At 39.2% G+C, this 20,647-nt stretch overlaps 1 protein-coding gene across 1 annotated transcript; it reads left to right on the plus strand.

The window, feature by feature from the left end:
* Positions 1 to 2,590: 2,590 nt before the first annotated feature.
* On the plus strand, positions 2,591 to 18,130 carry LOC143281015 (AN1-type zinc finger protein 3 homolog). The gene is given in 7 exon segments (XM_076585902.1): positions 2,591 to 2,733; positions 6,218 to 6,258; positions 7,136 to 7,174; positions 8,110 to 8,204; positions 8,206 to 8,666; positions 10,815 to 10,942; positions 12,106 to 18,130. Coding segments are annotated over 7 exon segments (966 nt in total). The 5' UTR covers positions 2,591 to 2,680; the 3' UTR covers positions 12,255 to 18,130.
* The last annotated feature ends 2,517 nt before the right edge of the window (positions 18,131 to 20,647 follow it).

A 20,647-nucleotide genomic window follows, 5' to 3' on the forward strand; every position in this document is an offset into this window, starting at 1 on the left:
ATCATCAGAGACTTTTTGTTTGCTGATGATTGTGCCCTCAACGCTGGATCTGAAGCTGACATGCATCTCAGCGTCGACAAGTTTGCCACTGCCAGCAGGAACTTCGGCCTTACCATCAGCACGAGGAAAACTGAAGTTCTCCATCAGCCAGCCCCAGGGAAACCCCACGTTGAGCCCAACATCACTGTCAACGGTCAGAGACTCAGTGCAGTGGAGCGGTTCACATACCTTGGCAGCACACTGTCACGAAATGCGACCATCGACGATGAAGTGAACGTCAGGATTGCAAGAGCAAGCGCAGCCTTTGGTAGACTCAATGCAAATGTCTGGAACAGAAGAGGCATTGGTCTTGAGACCAAGCTAAAGGTCTACAGAGCAGTAGTTCTCCCCACACTACTGTACGCCTGCGAAACTTGGACAGTGTACCAACGACACGCCAAGAAGCTGAACCACTTCCACACAACATGCCTCAGGAAGCTACTGAACATCAAGTGGCAAGACAGGACCCCAGTCACGGAGGTGCTTGCAAAAGCCACCCTTCCCAGCATCTTCACCATCCTCATGCAGTCCCAGCTTTGCTGGGCTGGACATGTGGCGCAATGCCAGACCATCGGCTGCCCAAAAGGCTCTTCTATGGCGAGCTGCAACAAGGGAAGAGATCACACGGAGGTCAGAAGAAGCGCTTCAGAGATACTCTGAAAGTCTCTCTGAAAGCGTTTCAGTTGATATCAACCCTGACTCCTGGGAGGAATCTGCAGTGGACCGTGACAAATGGCGCGCTGCTGTGCACAAAGGCGCCAAGTTGTGCGAGGCCAACAGGACTGCTGCAGCTGTTCAGAAGAGGCAGGCCAGAAAGTCACGGGCAAACAAGCTCCCTGACAATGATATGCCTGTCTTTGTCTGCCCCAACTGTCAGCGAACATTTCGTGCGCAGATTGGACTATTCAGCCATGTGCGCATTCACAGATAGATTCATGAGCATCGCCCCCCCCCCCCTCCCCACCACCCTCCACCCATCCCCCAGCTGCATGACAACGATGGTCATCATTGATCTCGATGGACACACACCAGGACACTAGCCTACAAGGCCCTTGCGCGCCCCCAACTAGAATACGCATGCGAAGTCTGGGACCTGCACACTGATAACACCATCCAGTGCACAGTGGAGGGCCGCCCGCTGGGTAGTAAACCGCTACCGCCAAACATTCAGCGTAGGAGACATGTTTGACCAGATAGGATGGACTATACTGGAAGACCGGCGAAAGAGAATACGCCTGGCCACCATTCTCAGTTACCACCGCGGAGATATTGTCATCGACACCAACCATGCGCCAAAAATACAACAACTAGGACATAACACCCGAGGCTCTCGAAAATACCGGTATGCCACAGAGTCCTGCTACCCGGCGGAACTACAGGAAATTCTCTTTCTTCCCACGTACCACCAAGGAGTTCAACAAGCTCCCACCTGAGACAGTAACATCAGCCTCAGCGGTGGGCCTCAAATCCGTCATCTGACCTTCCCCCCACACCCCTCCCCCACCCCACCCATCTCCGGTTCCCTGCCCCCCCCCCCCTCCTCCCCGCCCCACCCTCCCTTTTCCCCACCCATCCATTCCCCATCCTCACTGACATTTTCCCTGCCCTTCCCACCCACTGCAAACTAGGTTCTACCTCTGCCTGCCTAGAGGCCTGAAATAGGGAGTGTGGTGGCCCCTACTCCCTTCGCCCTCACCCCCACCCCCCATCACCCCTTGCCCCCCTGATAGGCTAGCACTGACTGCATTCCTTACAGAGCAGCAAACCTCAACCCCCCAAATTATTATGCCAGAATCTTGAAATAGTTGAAGGCGGGCAGTTATCTAAGAAGAAGAAGGCGCCGTTACCGTGATTCAAACCCGAGACCCTCAGATTGAAAGTCCAACACTTAAACCACCTGGGCTGTTGCACCCGTGTACGCGGTTCTATTAGCCATTGTGAAAAGTTCATGCAGGACGAACTCAAGAATCAAGAAAGGTCCGCATTGATTTTACACTTTCACTGACCGAGATTTCAACTTCACATCCGGGACCGATGTCGAGCTGTTCGCTGTAGGCCTACATAGATCCAGGGTCGATGCCCAACGCCGGCCATTTCAGAAGCTTTGGAGGGTTCAATGGCAGGAGTGCACATTGTTTTGTCACTGTAGTGTTTATTGCCATTGCTACACGTAGACATCCAAGCCGATTTCCTCAAGCTCGAACAAATACAAAAGCGCAGGCCAAATCTGCTGGTATTCGAACTCGATCGGTGCACGTGCGCACACTCCATGCAGGAAATCGAAGAAAGGACAGACAAATATTGTGATGACAAGACAAAAACACCCCCCAAGCCCCACCCCTTTCAGACACGAATATCTATATAAGCAGTCAACAATAATATTTCTTTAACTATTTTTATTTGCTGAAGCGGTTGCGAAAAAGGAACATTTTCGTTTTAAAAAATCGAAAGTACACACACTTGTGTACGAAGCCAACAATGACCCTGTGTGACCCGGATAGAAAAGAATAGCCTCGTTTTGGTATTAAAAAAGAAATGCTCTGCTAAAAAAAAACTTGTTCTGCCGTATTTCTGTCATTCTTCACAAATGACTTGTGTTAGTATATGAGCTTGTAACACCAAGTTTTCTAGATGCCAGTGTATGGAAGACTCAAGTAAAAGTGAACCTCCTTTGTGCCCATGTGGCTTTTGGGGGTGAGTATAAAGAGAGTTGCAGACAAATGCTTTTTAACGGATCATTGTCAGCAAGGTAGGTTGGGACCTTATCGGGCCAACCCTTCCATCCAAGATGGCATCAATGTTTCGCATCTAGCTGACCGAAGCAAAAGGAAATCATGCGCGCAGCTCACTCTGTAGAATAGGTTTCTTGCATTGCTATGTATTATTCGTTACTCAGTTGTCAGGATCGTGAAGTCAGTTGACCTCAAAGGTATTTGGAACTTGATACGGGAAGGACAATGGGGTTTGGGCGTTGCTTCAATGTTTGCTGGACAACACAAACTTAAAAAAAAAGTCATTGTATTTGCCATGTTGAAAAAGAAGTTGGACTTTCAGATCAGATGTTTCGTTTTGGTGAAAGCAAACCCATCCACATGGAAAATTTTGATAAATTGTTTTATGTTGTATGTGTATGGCCTAACGACCGACCACAGGCCATGTCATATATGTGTGTTTACTTTTGTTTGCTTGTTTGTTTTCCTGTTGTTTAGTCATTTCCCCACACTTTTTTCTCGTCAGATTACAGTTTTGACAGTGTTCATCAATGAAAAATGCTTTTGAAAAGAATGGGTAAATTTAGTGCACATAATGTTACTCAGTTTTAATTTCGGAAGGTGAATACATGTTGAGTATATCATCACTATAGACTAGTATATATGTGCATGCAGAAAATCAAATACACATGTTAAAGATCCTGTAATCCATGTCAGATTTAGTGGGTTATGGAAACCAAAAAAAAAACAACTTAGTATGCATCAACCTCAACAAATTCCTGAGCAAGTTGATGCTGGTCATATAATGGAAAGAAAGAAAGAACATCGACATATCAATTAAAATCAATTGCATCGTGTATTAGAATCACACTGATTTTTGTTGTTGTTTTGTTGGGTTTTTTTTTGGTTTTTTTTAGTAGATTGACATTCCTTTCCTGAGCATATATTGTTGCAGACTCAACAAATTTATACAGATGATAATCCTCAAAACCCTTTTTCCCCTTTCCCAGCTCCCCTCCCAACCACACACATATTGATACACCTTGTTACAGTTGAGGAATCTTCAGTAATGCAATTTGAAGACAGGAATCAACTAAGATCTATTTTTTAAATGTTCTTTTGTTTTTGTTTCTTGTAGATTGTGCAGTTGGGTTGGAAATTGTAGTTATTTGTGCTGAAAGAGAACAAGGGTGAAGGAGGGCAGAAACAGATCAGGGGATGGAGGTGGAGAAGGGGGTCTAGGGTATTCACAAGCAGGATAAAGTCCAGTGATGAGTATGGAAAAAATAAATCTCAGATCTAAGTTTTAAGCTGGAAAAGAATGTGGGAAACATATCGAGAGTAGTTTATTATCTCCCAAAGCTACACCCCCGGCCACCCACTTACTGATTGTCAGGCTTTGTGTCTGTGTTATTGAGGATCTAGGACAGTAGGAGTTGTTTTGATTAAAGTTATAACATTTTGACTGGTTTTTCTGTTTTTTAGAATTAAGTTTTCATCCAAATTTTTCCTGCACAGTGCCTTTTCACTGTATATATTTGGTTTAGTTGACTGAAATTTATACAGATGCCGAGATGGTAATAATAGTTGTAGAAATCATTGAAACAGACTTTGTAGGAGTTTGTTGTATTAATTTCTTTTGGTTTTATTTGAGAGACAGGAAATCAAGTCTTTTTTTTCTTTTCTTTTTACATATAGTTTTAAAATAAAAAAACCCTGACTTATTTGAATGTTGATTGTTATGTACTGTGAGTTCGCATATATTTTATAATTATATCTCATCATCTGCAAGAATGTCCACATCTACTTCTTTTCCTACCTCTATTGTGGTTGGTGATGGCACTGTTCAGTTTTCTAAATCAGCAAGGAACCTTGGAGTCATTCTTGACTGAAACCTCGGCATGAATGCTCAGGTAGTAAACCTGGTATGCATAGTCAATTGTGAACTTTGTTGCATCAACTCTGTCTGTCAGTACCTTTCTGTTGAAACTGCTAAAAATCTTATTTCTGCTTTTCTCCTGTCACAAATTGACTACTGTAATTCTGTTCTCACAGGCTGTCCACAAAATATTCTTCAGCGAATTAAAAAACTTCAAAACGATGCTGTCCATCTGACTCTCAGAGTCCCATGTACGGATCACACTTTTCACCTCCACACTCTACATTGGCTCCCCATTGAAGCGAGAATTAAATACAAAGTTGCGTGTCTCTGCTATTCTGCTTTCCACTCCGCAGGACCTACTTTTCTTTCTGACTTTATCAGTGTTTACACTCCCACAAGAAATCTCCGCTCTTCCTCTGACTGTTACCTTTTGAAACTTCGTGTCAGTACAAGAACCTATGGTGAACATTCTTTCTTCTTTGCTGCTCCTCACATCTGGAACAACCTTCCTCATATATCCGTGCATCTAATTCTATTTCTGCTTTTCGCTTATCACTAAAGACTCATCTTTTTAAAACCTATCTACAAGTATTCTCAGCTTCTTTTTCTCGAACACCACCCATGTCAGCTCACTTTGAATGTGTGTGGAGTGGAAAAGGGAGAGTGTGAGCGGGGGTAGGGTTTTTTTGAGAAAGAGTGGTCATGAATGTTTTACGTTACTTGTAATATCTTTCTTTCATGTGAAGCGCCCTGAGCTCTTACTGTCTTAGTGAGAAAGGGCGCTATATAAATGTACATTATTATCATCTGCATGGCATGACAACCACTGTTATTGATAGATAACACTGAATATTGAAGACTATATTCTTGTCTTATTAGTTATTCCCTGATTATGTGAATATGGAGATGACATTCTAATTTCCAGATGGGATAAAAGACAGTAGTATAATTTGTGACTTATGTGTTAAAAGAACCAAAATTTTTTTTTCAAAATGATTAAAAAGAATCATAATTATGTGTTCACACATGTGCATGTACAGTACCACATTAACCAAATGTTAAAAGAAAAAACCAAACAATTAATGTGGATTAGGTATGGCATTGCAGTTTCGATGTCCTTTTTCGTTACTTCCCTACCACAGTTTCAGATAATCTATTCCCTTTCTGCTATGGGAACCTTATGGTTTGGGATGTTTCCAGTTTTGCCCATCTGTCATATGGTATCACTAACTCACTGACAAAGTAATTAGTAATTGGTAAATATTATTTTTTTTCTTTTGATATTTATGTGTGTGCTCTATTTGTAAATGCCTAGGGCTTATTTTCAAGATTAGACGCAAATGCTCATAATTATGATAATAGGCCATTCATGAATTTGAAACATACTGACTTTATTTTGAATATGAAAGCAAGAAATGGCTCACGGTTACATGACCAAATGATCTAAAGAATGCACAAAAGGATGATTTTCTATTTCTACTCTCTAGAAATCTTTATTTGGAATTGGAGGCACTGACGGAATAGTTCATTCAGTTTTGAATACATGGTTATGGACTGTTTTTTACTGTTTTCTTTCTCTTTTCAGCTCTGCAAAGACTCTGGACCTCTGTTCCAAGTGTTACAATGGTATGTATTGTAAATAAAGTAAGTATGCACTTCTTCATAATTTATCATTAGGCATACTGTATAGTTGTGGCAAGTTTGCTGATAAACAAATAAGGCATCACTGTTATCTCTTTTATGTGTATGTGTGTCCTTGTCACATGTGTGTGTCAATGAAATAGGCCCACCAAATTAACTGTCATGGGTATGCTGCTACTATTTTTAGCCTGCTCCTCTGTGTGTGTGTGTGTGAATGTGTGTGTGTTTGTGTATGTGTGTGTGCACATGCACTGTGTGACAATGGTAAGGTTTAAAATTAGCATGTGGCAGTATGGTGCATTATGAAGACTTGTTACCATCACCTGTATTAAACCAATGCTCTTGGTCCGAAATAACAAATCCTTGATAAACATTACTTAGAAATGATTTAAGCACTATATATTTACTGTGAAATGGATGCCCAGCAAACAGAGCCAGCCACGCAGTTCAGCAGTAAAATTGCTGAACATAGTTAAATGAGAGTGAAACGTGTGACAGATGTGTCATCGATACAGATGTGGCTGGTTATTTTGTGAATTTGATGGTGGGTTGCCTCACTTCTGTGCCACACAGTCACACTGTGGTAGTGATACCTTTGTCCCTTCTCTTTGCAAGTATTGATTTTATGCATGGTCAGTGTGTGTTTGTGTGTGTGTGTGTGAGTATGCACAAATTGTGCAGTATATTTGTAACATGTATATGTGCACATACGTGTGCTTGTGTCTGTCTGTGTGAGTGCATGAGAGAGAGAGAGAGAGAGAGTGAATGAATGTCTAAACCTTCTAAAATTAGATGTGGTTGTTTCAGTATGCCCACTTGTTCATTGGAACTTCAGCTCTTCTTGTGTCCAAATTTGTTTCAGAGTATATAGCAAGAACAAATGAAACCCTTGGTGACACAGGTAAAATAGTACTTACATTTAACATGTTATAAATCAGATTCCAGTCACAATATTTTCCCGGAGTATACCTGTTACAATCACAGATTACAGAATGCTTACTTATCTCTAACAAGAGGAATTCATTTGCGGTTTACAACGCTTGAACAATGCATGAAATTCAGTTGTTCAAAATCCATTCATAAATAAAATGATTTAATAGATGCATAATGTTAAATGCTAACTTGAGGTAAATCACATATATGTATGATAATCACAATTGTATACATACAGTAATAACAGCTGGAGTGTCAATATGACAGTTTTACTAAATGTATTATTGATTTTTTACTGTGTAGCTAAGTAGCTTGCACATGTGTGCGCACATAAGCATGCATGCATGCATGTGTGCACACAGGTGCTTTACATACACACACACACACATACACACACATACACCCACACAGTTGCCTGATCTCATTAGCTTTTAATGCCACCAGTACTATATTTTTACAGCAACAAAACAAAGCCCCAGCCTTCCCCAAAACATGCAGAACAAAACTGACTCGACCCACTAGTCAACCAGCTTAACAAAAAAGAGCACACTTAGCAGAACCATGTATGAATGACAAGCTCCAGGCCTATTGACAACAGTACAGTTTCCTTATGGTTCATATTTTCTCTATAGCACTGTTGATAAACAGGTTTATTTATGTTTACTGTATTCTTTTTTTCTTTTTCTCTTTTTGTTCTATTGTTAATGTGTATGAACTATTTACATGTGAAACTCAAACATGATTGAACATACTTTTGATAAAAGGAATTGGTAGGGGTGCTTTTAAATTGAGCATGACCTACATTCAGCATGACTTGTGCAGAAGCAGAAGGAAAAAGGAAACAAGAGTTTACAAACAACACATGTTTGGCACACAGTTGATAACACTGTGTAATTGTTGCAGACACAGGGGGTGGTCAGCTAGCCAACACGCAGGCCGGAGCCGGGACGGTCCAGCAAGATGGACTCCAACTCAAGACACTGCCCATCTCGCTCCTCTGCAGACAACCTGAGCAAGCAGTCTGCGTGTGCTGAGGACCAGACAGACACCAAAGCCCTGCCTACCTCCTGTGCCACCAGTTCTGCCACAGAGGATCGAACCCCATCACCTGTGGTGGACACAGGTGGCAGCCGTCCCTCTTCTTCCACGTGCGGCATGGAAGAGATAGCAAGTTCCAAGGCAGACGGGGCAGTGTTAGGGATGAAAGGCAACGAGGAGAGTGTTCCTTCCACCTCACAAACTGAGCGGTGCGAAGCACCACAGAACTCTTCTGAACGTTCCAGTGGCGGGGGTGGGCCGTTGCCCGGTGGGGCGGTAGAGTTGTGTGGTAGTGAACATTTGACACAGCCCCGGGTGCCCTCACCCCACCCATCCTCTAGCACCAACCACCAGTCACCGAGCACTGGGTCAGAACTGCCTTCTCAGGACACCGCCACGCCAGCAACTCAGGGGACCAAGAGGTAAGGCATTCGTAACGAATTCAACAGTTTGCCAAGTTTTGGGTGGTGGGGGGACCAGGGGAGAAGGTGCTGATCATAAACTCAACATGCCTGTTCCACAGTTGTCTCTCCCTTGCATAGAAGCCAGGAACAAACCAGGGTACAAGTCTTAAGCAGAATCATTTACAAGTTAATGGACAAACTGGGCTAACTGTGTAGGACAAGTAAATAGACAGTAGTGAGATTATCGTTTCTGGATGAAAATGATTCGTCGCTTCATCCTTTTTCATGCATCCAGGACTTGGAAGAATTATTTTCTGTAGGTGAAACAGGATTATTTAACTTGCCAGGAAGAATCATTTTCTGAAGGTGAAGTAGGATTATTTAACTTGTCAGCTTGTTACTGCCATGAAACGATTTGAGCTTGAGGTCAGTCAGGAGTGTGTAACTGTAATAATGAACACAAATCAAACACATTTCAGTGCAATAAACCAAGAAACTTCAGTAGCAAATTTTGGGACCAAGAAGGAAGATCTGCCCAGTTTTGAAGCACACACCTTTAAATGATATAGTTTTGTATATTCAAAAAAGGCAGAAGAGAATGGCAATTTACACAGAGTCACAGGAAAATCCAGCTGAGCGCTTATGCCAGAAAGGAATTTTCCAGGTATTGGTTATGATGACATAAGGTTCAAACACAGCCAGTAAATGAAGCAAGCAGGTGAAAAAAAAATCAAACAAATCCCTGCGATTGCATATATATTTTTTGCACTTGAAAAAACAAACAAACCAAAAACCAAACAAACTGGAAGCAACATTGTTGGTAGATACCAAAAAAAGATTGTTTATACATGTGCCAAGAATCTGGATTGATTTTTGTGTGCAAACTTTCTTCAGCAATCAGGATGATGTTAACTGAAGACACTTCCAGTTCAATGCCAGAAATGAAACACTGCTTTTACCTTGCATTTCAGCCAGGGAAAGGATGGGTGAAGGGTGTCATGGTATTGTAATTGCAGTCGCAATGGAGTGATGAAGTACATTAAGAGAATAACAGGTTCACCTGGAAAAGTGATAATTGTCAAGGTGAGTGATAGTAAACTTCTGTCAGAATTTTGTAAAGAACTGGGATTAAGATGTGTTTACAGGTTTTGTGATGGCTTTTGTTTTTCTTCCTTTTCTATATATTTTGCCATGTATATCACTCAGATAAATGACAGCCATGCTGTAGTTTATTTTATTTGTTTCTATGGGAGCTATTTCCGCAAGTGTGCAGAGCATTTTGCACAGAAACTGAAACCACTGAATAAGACTTAATCTGATGGAAGTCACACACCAGGGATTTGCAGAGTTGAACGGAAAAAAAGTTGAATTTATTTTATAGTCAGTTGACTTGCCTAAGCAGTCTAGCCCCAAACCTCCCATCAATCCTCCTATGCATTTACCTTTTCTCCCCTTCCACTCCCAACTCCCCCACCTCCCACAAACATACAAAAGTAAGAAAAAAAAGATAAAGCAACAAAAATATCATACACATAGTATGTAGACCCATACTGGTTGCCTTTGTACCAATCCTGTTTTTACAACCATATTACTGGGAATTATTAACTTGATCAGTATGATTTAAAATTGATTTTTTTATTGAAAAGGTAGGGGCATGAAACTGCATGCCTCATTTAAGTGTGGAACGAATCTGCGGTAGAGCTTGCAGATTCCATGAATACTTTTAAGTATTCTTCTGTTCTTTGTTTGTCGTGTTTCAAGCTTGTTAGACAGCAAAAACGGTCATACATGTAAAAGCCCACTCATGTACATACGAGTGAACATGGGAGTTGCAGCCCACGAACGAAGAAGAAAAGGAGGAACTCCTTATAGTTTGTCATTTTATCTTATTGTTACAATACATTGCAGAGGATTATGCTTGATAACAGATAACTGATAAGTGAACAAACTTGATGCAAGCAATTTTCAAATTTTCTTTACAAGAGGAAAAATGTATTGTTTTCGAAGTCAGTTTGCATTAGGAAAAAGGATATAAAAAAAGAAAATATATTTTAAGAGAGACGAAAGGGTACCGATGAAATGAAAATGATGGTAATGAATACTTTAAAATATGTAGGTCCAGCAAGCATATAATATGTGACGGATAACTAACGCATTTGTTTGCAGGTCGCATGAGGAGGTGGAGAAAGAGGAGGATAATGCCAGCTCTGTGAAGCAAAAAAACAAAAAGCGCTGTTTCAAATGTAGCATCAAACTGGAACTAGCTCAACGACAAATTGGTCAATGTCGATGTGGTGAGTATGTCTTTCTTATGGCTTACAGCAGTCAGATGCTGTTTGATTTACTGACTAAATTATATAAAGAAGGTGAGTGAGTAAGTGCTTTGATGTGTGTTAATGTTCTGACATGTTTATGTGTGCGTGTATATGTGTTTGTTGTGCACATCTGGATGGTATTTTTTGTGGAGACATGACTTTGATCTCACACCAACCATTTGAGGTCTTCTGATGTTATAAAGACTTAACACATGAATTTTTATTTGATTCTTTTACTAGTTTTAGATTCTAGAATCTGAACCACATGGAAACATTTCATATATGAACTTGAAATATCTCTTGAAAGTTGTCTGTGTACAATTCTTGATCTATATAGATAGTCACACAGTGTCATGCTGTTGAAATCCTTTCAAGTGAAAGAAATAAAGTATGTCTTGTGAATATATGTGTATATATATGCATGTGTGTGTCATTGTGTATCTCTGTTGTGTGTGTATGATAAACTTGCCCATTGGCATTTTCTTAGAGCTGATCAATGCTTTGCATTTTCTTCATCACAGTTGTAACTTAAGATGGTAGTGTAACTTAGGTTGATTCATGGCCTTCTAAATGCTGCAAAACAAAGGCAGTCATCCAACCCTATTTATTTTTTATGCATGAATTTACCTTGGAATATCAGATTTGATCGCAATGATTCATGGACATTAAAACCATCAACAAAACATAGCGATCAAACATAAACTTGGCTGATCTGTTTTAATTCAAGACTGGCAGAGCCATTAGTCTTGAATATGCTACACAAAAATATACCAATGATACAGGACAAATACATGGTTGCTTCATTGAATTTTTTATCAGTTGCTCAGAACATTCTGGCTATAGTACCGAAAACAGTTTCATTGGAAAAATCACAGTATGGGTTAAAATGAAAAGATCAAATACATGTGTCATGTCAAAAGTGTGCAGCATATTGATAAATTGCTTGTCTGTAAATGCTCTCTTTGTAAATATGTTAATCGCTTCTCATTTGTCTAAACTGCTGTAAAAGTCAGGGAAATTAATTTCCCTGGAACTGTTTTGATGTGGGTGAAGTGCAGGCTGGTTAGAGATGTGGATAGTTACCCACTGACAACGGTATCGTTCAAAGCTTTACTGATGATTTTGTTGCATGGCCACTGCAGGTGGGGTGTTTTGTCCAACACACCGACACCCTGAGGCGCACAGCTGTGACTTTGATTTCAAGGAGGATGGTCGCCGTGAGGCCCGGGAGAAAATGGTCAAGCCCACTCGTCATCTGGGTACTTCCTTTCGTCGCCTGGAGAACTCCTGATGGACTGAGGAGCCTCCCCCCTCCCCCTGCCTTTCTCTCCTCCAACAACTCCATCCATAAAAAAGTCTTGTACCGGTTACTGTGCTGTGTCGCAGCCCACCTTCACTCCCAACAACTTTCTTTGCTTTTACACTTCTGGTGTCAGTGTGGAAATATGAACAGTACTCGTGGACAGGAAACTGGAGTGTGGGATCAGTTCTGTTTCTTAAATTCTTAAACACTCTAAATGAGTCTGTGGACCTCTGTCAGACCAGGCACTCATGGAGCAGGCACTTGTACTGAAAGAGAAAGATTCTGGACTCACTGGAATGCCAGTCAGTCCTGCACCACAGAATGATTTTGTTGTTTTTGTTGGCATCGTTTGGGGAATAACAGGGGTGCATAAAAACAGAGAGAATTTGTGTCTTTGACTTCAGTGTTAATTTGTCTGGAGACGTTCACCCTGAGCTTCATGAAGGGGTTCATGTGTACAGTCAGAGGATTCCAGCTGGATCACCTGTGAGGACCAGCATCTGTAATGTTTCGGCCCGCATGTATTGCAGTGCTGATCGGGTCGAAGGAATATTCAACATTACACAGAGAAATCTCGGGGCACTTGTTGCTGTCTGAACTCTTGTTTTCAATGTTCAGCTGTTGACATGACAAGAGATGGAAAGGTATAATCTGAAAAGTGTTCAAAGATGTGTAACAAAGTAAACGGTGTAGGTGTAAGAAGGAACGCAGACTCAAGTTACATCTGCTTCTCTTTCTGGCAACATGTTTGATCCACACCCAACTGCCCCTCTGCTTTTTATTAATTGTTTGAAATGTCTACAGCCTGGTTGTGTGTTGTGCAGCAGCCCCCAAAGCCTTGTACTCTGCCCCTGTGTCCAGCAAAAAACTGATGGTGAGGACGTGAAGATTTGAACAGTGTTGTCAACTTACCCAGGCTGGACACAGTCCTCAGTTGATACAGGAGTCAGAGCTGTAACACTTGTACATGTTCTGTTTGATGCAATTTTACTGGATGGTATCTGTTTCTCTTGTCTCTGCCTTCTGACTGCTTTCAGTAATGATGGATGGAAAACAGTGATTACCTCAAAAGTCTGAGTGCATATTGTTCTCATGAATAGTTTCCTCCGTTGGATATATATATATAATTTTTTTTTTTTTTAATGTTTTGCAGATCTTGATAAATGATTATTTAAAAAAAAAAAAAAAAAAAAAAAAAAAGAGAGAGAGAAAGAGAAATGAGTGGATGTAAGGTGGATGTTGCCGTCTTAAGATGACAGGGCTGCCTTGCACTTCAAGAGCAACACTTGCTGTTGGCTGGAAAATGTGAAGAAGAAAAACAGTGTGGATACAGAATGTTTTTAGAAAATACATATGGCACAGATTTTTAAACATATATAAAGTTATTATATTTTGTATTTCAAACCATTTGTCTGGTTATGTGGTGCTTCCTTTGTTAAATGACCGTTATTTTTATTTTCTTTATTTCAAAGCCTTAAGTTATGCAAATTTTAATAATGGAGAGAGATGCAACACATTTTCCCCTTTTTTGAACGCAAATGATAGAATATTTATGGATTCTCTTTTTCTTCTTTTTTTTGCCTTTTGTTTAAAAAAATCAACAACAAAAATCAAATGTGATGATACAGGAGCTTGATTATGTTTCTGACTTGTTTGGAGAACATACACTTGAAGATGTGTATGTTTACCTTTTCCTTAAACATGATTTTTAGAAATGAAATTGGAGCTCTAGCTCTCTGCCTTGAAGCAAGAGTTATGTGTGCCTTTGGCTCTGCTGAAGTGTACATGCATACCTGTGACAGACTTGTCATTCAGGGTCAGAAGCCGACAAAGATCCTCACTTTAAATTACTGCAGGTGCCTGTTTGAAGGGCAGACTGTTCTGCGTTTGTTCATTCCCTCCGCAGTTACTTTTGGTTGCATGTCTGACAGCAAAAAGATATAAAAAAAAAAAAAGTTCTCATTGACCTGGTGAAAAGAAGTCATCATAAAGGTTACGCTTTTTAGTTAATAGGGAGAACAGTGTCTTTTTGTGGTCTTTTTTTTTTTAAATAAATTTTTATAATTTAGCAAAATACTGATCAGATTGCATTTCTGCAAAATACTGATTAGAATGCGTCTGTACATACTCTTGTATTTGGTGTCCTAATACAAAGCTTAAGTTGTCATCTACAAATATAGTCTTATATACAGCTTCCTTGTTTGTTAAGCGTGTATTTACATGTATTGAATGTGTGTCTGCTAGCGTAGTCACCTACTTTGTGTCAAGTCTGTGTGAATGAGGAAGTTAGCGTGCATGTTTTGAAACAAAAAAAAATTCCAGTGGTATGATGGATTTATGGCCAGTTACACTTGTCTTTTGCTGACATTTTGCAAGGACTTGATGATGTTGATGTATGAGCTTGTGTCTTTGTTAAAGGAAGAAGAGGGGGGGGGGGGGGGGAAAGCATGAAGGGAGTGAAATGTGGAGGAGGTGTCTCAGATCATGCCTTCCTCTTCTTTCACTGTGCAGTTCAGGTTCACTCTCACAGAATGAACCCCACCAGATGTGAATCCCCTCTTCGCTGTGCCGCTGCTTTTGACACAGTGACTGAGTCCTGGTATGGAGACTGCTCAGTTTGTCTGGTTTGGAAGGGCTGCTGCTTGTATTGTATTACTCCTTTGTCACAGCAGATTTTTCTGCTCACCCCAGGGACAGCGCATCACTACTATGCAGTGCCACCTTTCTTTTTTTGTTCTTTTTTTCTCCATGGAAGTGTTTTTGTTTTGCTCTCAAAGTGGATTTTTCTACAGAATTTGCAGTGGTTTTTTTATCTGTTTTTTTTTTTTTTTAATTTTTTTACGTGCATTAAGTACATGCTACACACAGGACCTCAGTTTATCATCTCATCCAAATGACAGGCCTCCAGACCATCACTAGAGGTCTAGTGGAGGGGGATAAAATACTGGAGAGTGTCTGACTCAGTTTCTCTTGCATCCAAGGAGTACACACTGCTATAGGCCACCACTCTACATTTCCAGGTTTTCTTCAGTGCATGAAGCTTTTGCTCAGAGTGAAGGGTGGAGGGGGTGGCAGTGGTTGGAGTGAACCGGAGACGGTCACTCCTGAGAGACTGGATAATAATGTTTTGAGAATAAAAGTCATCTATGCCACATACTTTTTTCTTTCAAGGGTCATGATTTATTATGAGGCTTCCAGCATAATGATTAATTGGAATACATGTGTATCAACAGTCATTACAAGGTGTACATGTATGCCACTGAAAACTAAAAGCATGACTTTTGGTGAGGTTGAAAGCAATATTCTATAAAAGCTTGTTTATCATGGAAGTGAGTGAAGGAGAGATTGCAGCCTTTGATTAATAGAGGAATATGTGGCATCATTACTCAGTCTCACTGACTGGTTGCCTGTTTGATAAATTCCTTTATCATGTCCGGTGGTGTCTGTGGTGTCTGTGCTTGAACGCAAAGCATGTGTTGGTCGGCTCATGTTCACCCAGCTTTTATTAGTGACTCCAACATACTTTTTTGTTTTAATTATATCCGTTAAATGGTGAGTATTTATTTACTTTTGTAATTATCTTTTGTTCCACATAACAGTAGCAAAACAACTCAATACCATCAGACCACAGCTGCATATTGTCTCTTTCTAAACATGCTTTCTCAGAAAATGCCTATGTCAGATAATACAGACGGTCGAGCCTGGTAATTCACTTCATGACAGGCTGCAGTGCTTGCTTACTTTTCAGTAACAAAAAACATACGTTTCAAACAGAAAAAAAAAATCTTTTTGCCTGTTTGTTGATTTGAATTTTTCCTGAATTTTTATCAGTACTTCCTTTTTATTTGAAAAAACAACAACATTAACCTTTGTAACAGTACCTGTAAATTTGGTCACTGTATTTTATCATTCATTTAATGTTTACATGTATGGAGACTTGACTGTTAAGTGAACAGAGGTCAGCCCCACAGGAGAACAATGTGAGAGACAGGTCATAAACCAGATACAATATTTATTGAACTGTATTGTATTTTGTTGTGTTGTAACACCAATACTTTTGTCACAAAAGATTTATTTGTTTGAAAATTTGGCTCACCAATACTTCTGTCACAAAAGATTGATTTATTTTGAACATTGGCTCTTCTCCCCAAATAGAGCTTGTAATGAGAACACAGCATCAGCTTATATATTACCTGCTCTTCTGTCATGAAGAGTGTACAGGTTTTGGTCTGTCATGGCAGTCTCTGTGTGTCTGTCATGAGTGCAGTGCATGGCTGCATTTCGTAACCAAAGTTGGCATGCTGACCATTTGCATCTGTTGTTCAGGCCTATGTCTTCATACAGTTGGGATGGATCTACCCCATCATTAGGGAATTGACTGCTAATTAGAATGGATCTGTTCCTTCATAAAAATAATTTACATTCACAGCTAATTGCAATGATAAAGAGAGGTAGCCAGTGATGGTTATGATGGAGTGGCCTAGTGGCTTGTCTCCTCATGAAATCTCTTGAGTTAAAAGAACAAGCTCTTGAAGTGATGAAGATGCTGGATTACGCCTTGGTGTGGGCCAGAGTTTTGTTTCAGGCTTTTGTTTGTTTGTCATTTTTTGTTTCATTTAATTAGGTCTGTTCACTGTCATTCGAGGTCTTGGATGGATTTGGGAACTTTTTGCAAACTTTGAGTATGGAGGTGAGTATGGTTAAACTGTGGCACACACCACTCAAAGCCACAACCCATTCTTTCTTCAGACTTGATGACTTCACATTTCCAGTGTTTTTTCACCTCTATGTTGACCATCATTTTCTTTCTGGATTTTGGATCAGTTACAAAGTTGTGCAGTTAATAATCAGGATATACTGTTAATTCAGCATGGAAATGCCAAAAATTGCTCGAAGAAAGTGTTTAAAGACCATGGGGTTGATATGTTTTAAGAGTAAAGCTCAGCATGATGTACACTGTACAATAAGAGCCTGAACTTGGGTAATGTTTTATGTCGAGAGGTGGCATGTGACGAGGGGAAGGACAATGCTTGTTATTTTTTTTTTCCGTCTGAATGAACGTAAGTTTTTCTGTGAAAGTGAGGGTGCTTTGTTCTTGTTTTTACCAGGTACAACAAGATTGTCATGGATTCTGTTATGAGTGCTGATTGATTGCATGCTGAACCGCTGTGCAGTTGTTTTTTTTCCACATCTTCAGGAAAACCGCCACTTAAGATGTAATGAAGAGCTGTAGAGGTTGTGGGAGGGATTTCTCTTCCTTGCATCATTGTTACCCGTGAAGTCTTTGTTTCCTGATGGGCATTTTATTCACTAGATGACCTGCCAGCTGATTTTGTCGTGACGTTTGTTATTCCTGGGTATTTAACTTTTATTCAGATGAAGCGGTGTCATCAGTCAGGAAAGGTACTGGTACTGGTAATAAACCAGTTGAGGTTTGGACACATGAAAAACCAAACCAAAGCAAGAACACTGAAACAGACTGAAAGCATTGCTGTAAGTACTCTGCAGACAAACACACCACGGCCATTTAAATTAGTATTTTTGGATAGTGCAGAAATATTTTTACAAGAACATTTCTTGACTCCATAAAAAAGAAAGAAAATTTACAAGAACATTTCTTTAGACTCCATAACAAAAGAAAGACAATTTAAATACTTCCATGTCAGTTTCATGTCATTCAGCAAAACCTCTGGATGAAGTTTGTGAAATTTGTCAGAAATGATATCACCACAGTCCTCTTCCATTTTCCAGACTTTTGTATATTGGTGAGTAAAGAACATCTCTTAATTAAAGTAATAAACTTACCTCCTTTTTCACCCAAGAATATCAGTTTTTTGCTGTGGGGTGGCTATGAAACTTGGTTGGTTCTGTTTCAAATTATGTTTAGTACATATTGTAGAAACAAATTTTGACCAGATTGAGTCGAGGTGCCCATTGATGAACAGTATAAAAATTAGGACAACTTGTAATTTGTAAGTCAAAATAACAAAATTATTTTTCATCACATTTATGATTAGCCCTTAGGGAAGCAGATGATCATAGAATCTTCAGATGGTATTTTTTTCAGTTTGAACTAGAACAAGAAATATGCAATTTTGCATATTTCAATGAAATGAAATGATGTTCCTGACATTACTTGGCATGATTTTGAGCAAGAATAAAATATGTATTTTTTGGCTCTTTTAAATTTTAACAAGTTGCTGAGACATGTCCAAATTGTGTAACTGTACTTGACCTTTTATTTATTTCAAATTTTCCAAGCAAAAAGTATGTGCAGTGATACATTAGCAGCTCAGTTCTGTCATTGTTTCAGTCAACATTTCTATGGAAATACTTTGGCAGCTTTCTCACTTTTTTTATACTATTTAGTTCATAGAATTGTTCTTTCTGAAAATGTCCCTGCTGGAGTGAGTATGCAATAGGCATGCAGCCGCCAAATTGAGAATCTTCACTCAAAAGCATTAGGGATGATGTTGAGCAAAAATTGGAGAGGTTTATGAAAATGTTGTTCGGAGTATTTTTGATGGAATGGATTGTTCTGTTTGAAAATCTCAATCAGGAGGAACATGGTCATATTGTGCTTTCAAGAGAGTGGTATCAGCATCTTAACAGTCACTGTGGCATGGTCATCATGTACTGTGTAGAATTCTTACCAAATCTTCAGCTTTTACATTTTTTTCTTTTTGACTCAGCTTCTCACAGAGTCATCAGTCCAAGTTATAAATTGCAGTTTTGTTTGTTTGTTTGCAGTAATTTGAACTGCCAAACCAGTGTATGGATCCATTTCCAAGTTTTAGAAATGTGTTTTTAAAACATTCATGTGAAGCTGGGGAAATAACAGTTTTGGATTTGTGTGTGTGTGTGTAGTTTTTTTAAATTTTATTTTATTTTATTTTTTTAGCTATTTCTTTCTGACATTTAACTAGATGTTAGTTAAATGTCTGGAAAAGAATGACTGTCAATATTAAAGGTCATTTTCTTTGTCCACAGCAGATTCAGGGTGTATGGATGCAGTCATGTCATTGCTCAACCTATACACTTTATATTTTCAATTTCAAAACAAAAGGTCATCAGCATTTTTTTTTTCTTTTTTCCATGTTTGTGTCACATATATAGATGTCTCAGTGACTTTTTAGGAAGTTCTTTATGCCCCTTGAAGGAAGTTAAATTAGAATTTGAGACACCTAGTACATGTCTGAGTATTATATATATATATATGAATATGTGTTGCATTCTTTGAGTGATATCAGTGTATTACAGTTATCTGCATGGTCTGTGCAGAAAGTAAGAAGATTGGATTGCAGCAAAATTCATGAAATCATTGAAGCAGACATCTGTTTCCAACATCTGTACGGCTGTCTGTAGAAGTCGGCCTTACAGCACTGGAAGAATGATAAAAAAACAACAAACAAACAAACAAAACTGTCAGAATGAGTGTCAGAAATGTCTGTGAAAAACTGTTTTCATTATTTGTGCATGGATGGCACAGAAACATTGTAACACCATAATGTGTTTAAAATTTACTGTGTTTTACTTGGTTTAACTTTACAAGAAGTATGAAAAGAATTAACCCATCATTTGTAATAACTGGTGTTAATAATAGTTTTTGTTGATGCCAGAAGAAGAAAAAAAGCAGAATAAATATATGTCTACAGGGAAGACGACATGTCAGGCACAGTTTATAATGTACTATGTATAGGTTTTATTCCAAATAGAAAGCCTGTCATGTGCTCATCTTTTTTTTTCTCATGTAATGTATGTTTTAAAATCTGTCAGTAAGGCTTGTTTCTCCAGATTTAATATTTGTAAAATTAAAAAAAAAATCATTTTTGCACTCCGTTTTCTTTGTAAATTGTGAGTATGTGGTTTTCAAGTCATTTCATATATATATATACATCCTCACACATGCACAGAGTCAAGCGTATCTGCATATTAACTTGTGATCACAGTTGCGATTACAGTCCATGTTCAGTTAAGAAATTAAAGCTTGAGCTAGATATTGAATATTCAAATCGATAAATGACATTTCTGATACTAATTGGTTTTGTGTAAAGTAATGTTCATGTTTGTTAGCATTATTCCCAAGTCATTTGTCCATCTGATTTCCTGTTGTAGAAGATCCCTTCTAAACTTGCGTTAGATTCATAATTGTTATGCTGGACCCATACATCTTAATAGGCGTTGCTGTTTTTTCTGTCCTAATGTTGTGGATCAATGCTAAGATTTTTTTTTTTTTTAAATACCCCTTTCCATGCATCATGGGTATGTAGACATCTGTACATAACCAATATTTGTTTCATTCACACATTTCTCATGTTCGAAAACAATGAAAATGTCATGTTTGTTGATTTTTAAACAAGAAAATAATTATTCCTTTCAAT

The sequence above is a fragment of the Babylonia areolata genome, chromosome 4 (assembly GCF_041734735.1).
Source record: "Babylonia areolata isolate BAREFJ2019XMU chromosome 4, ASM4173473v1, whole genome shotgun sequence".
In the NCBI taxonomy this organism is placed as follows: domain Eukaryota; kingdom Metazoa; phylum Mollusca; class Gastropoda; order Neogastropoda; family Buccinidae; genus Babylonia; species Babylonia areolata.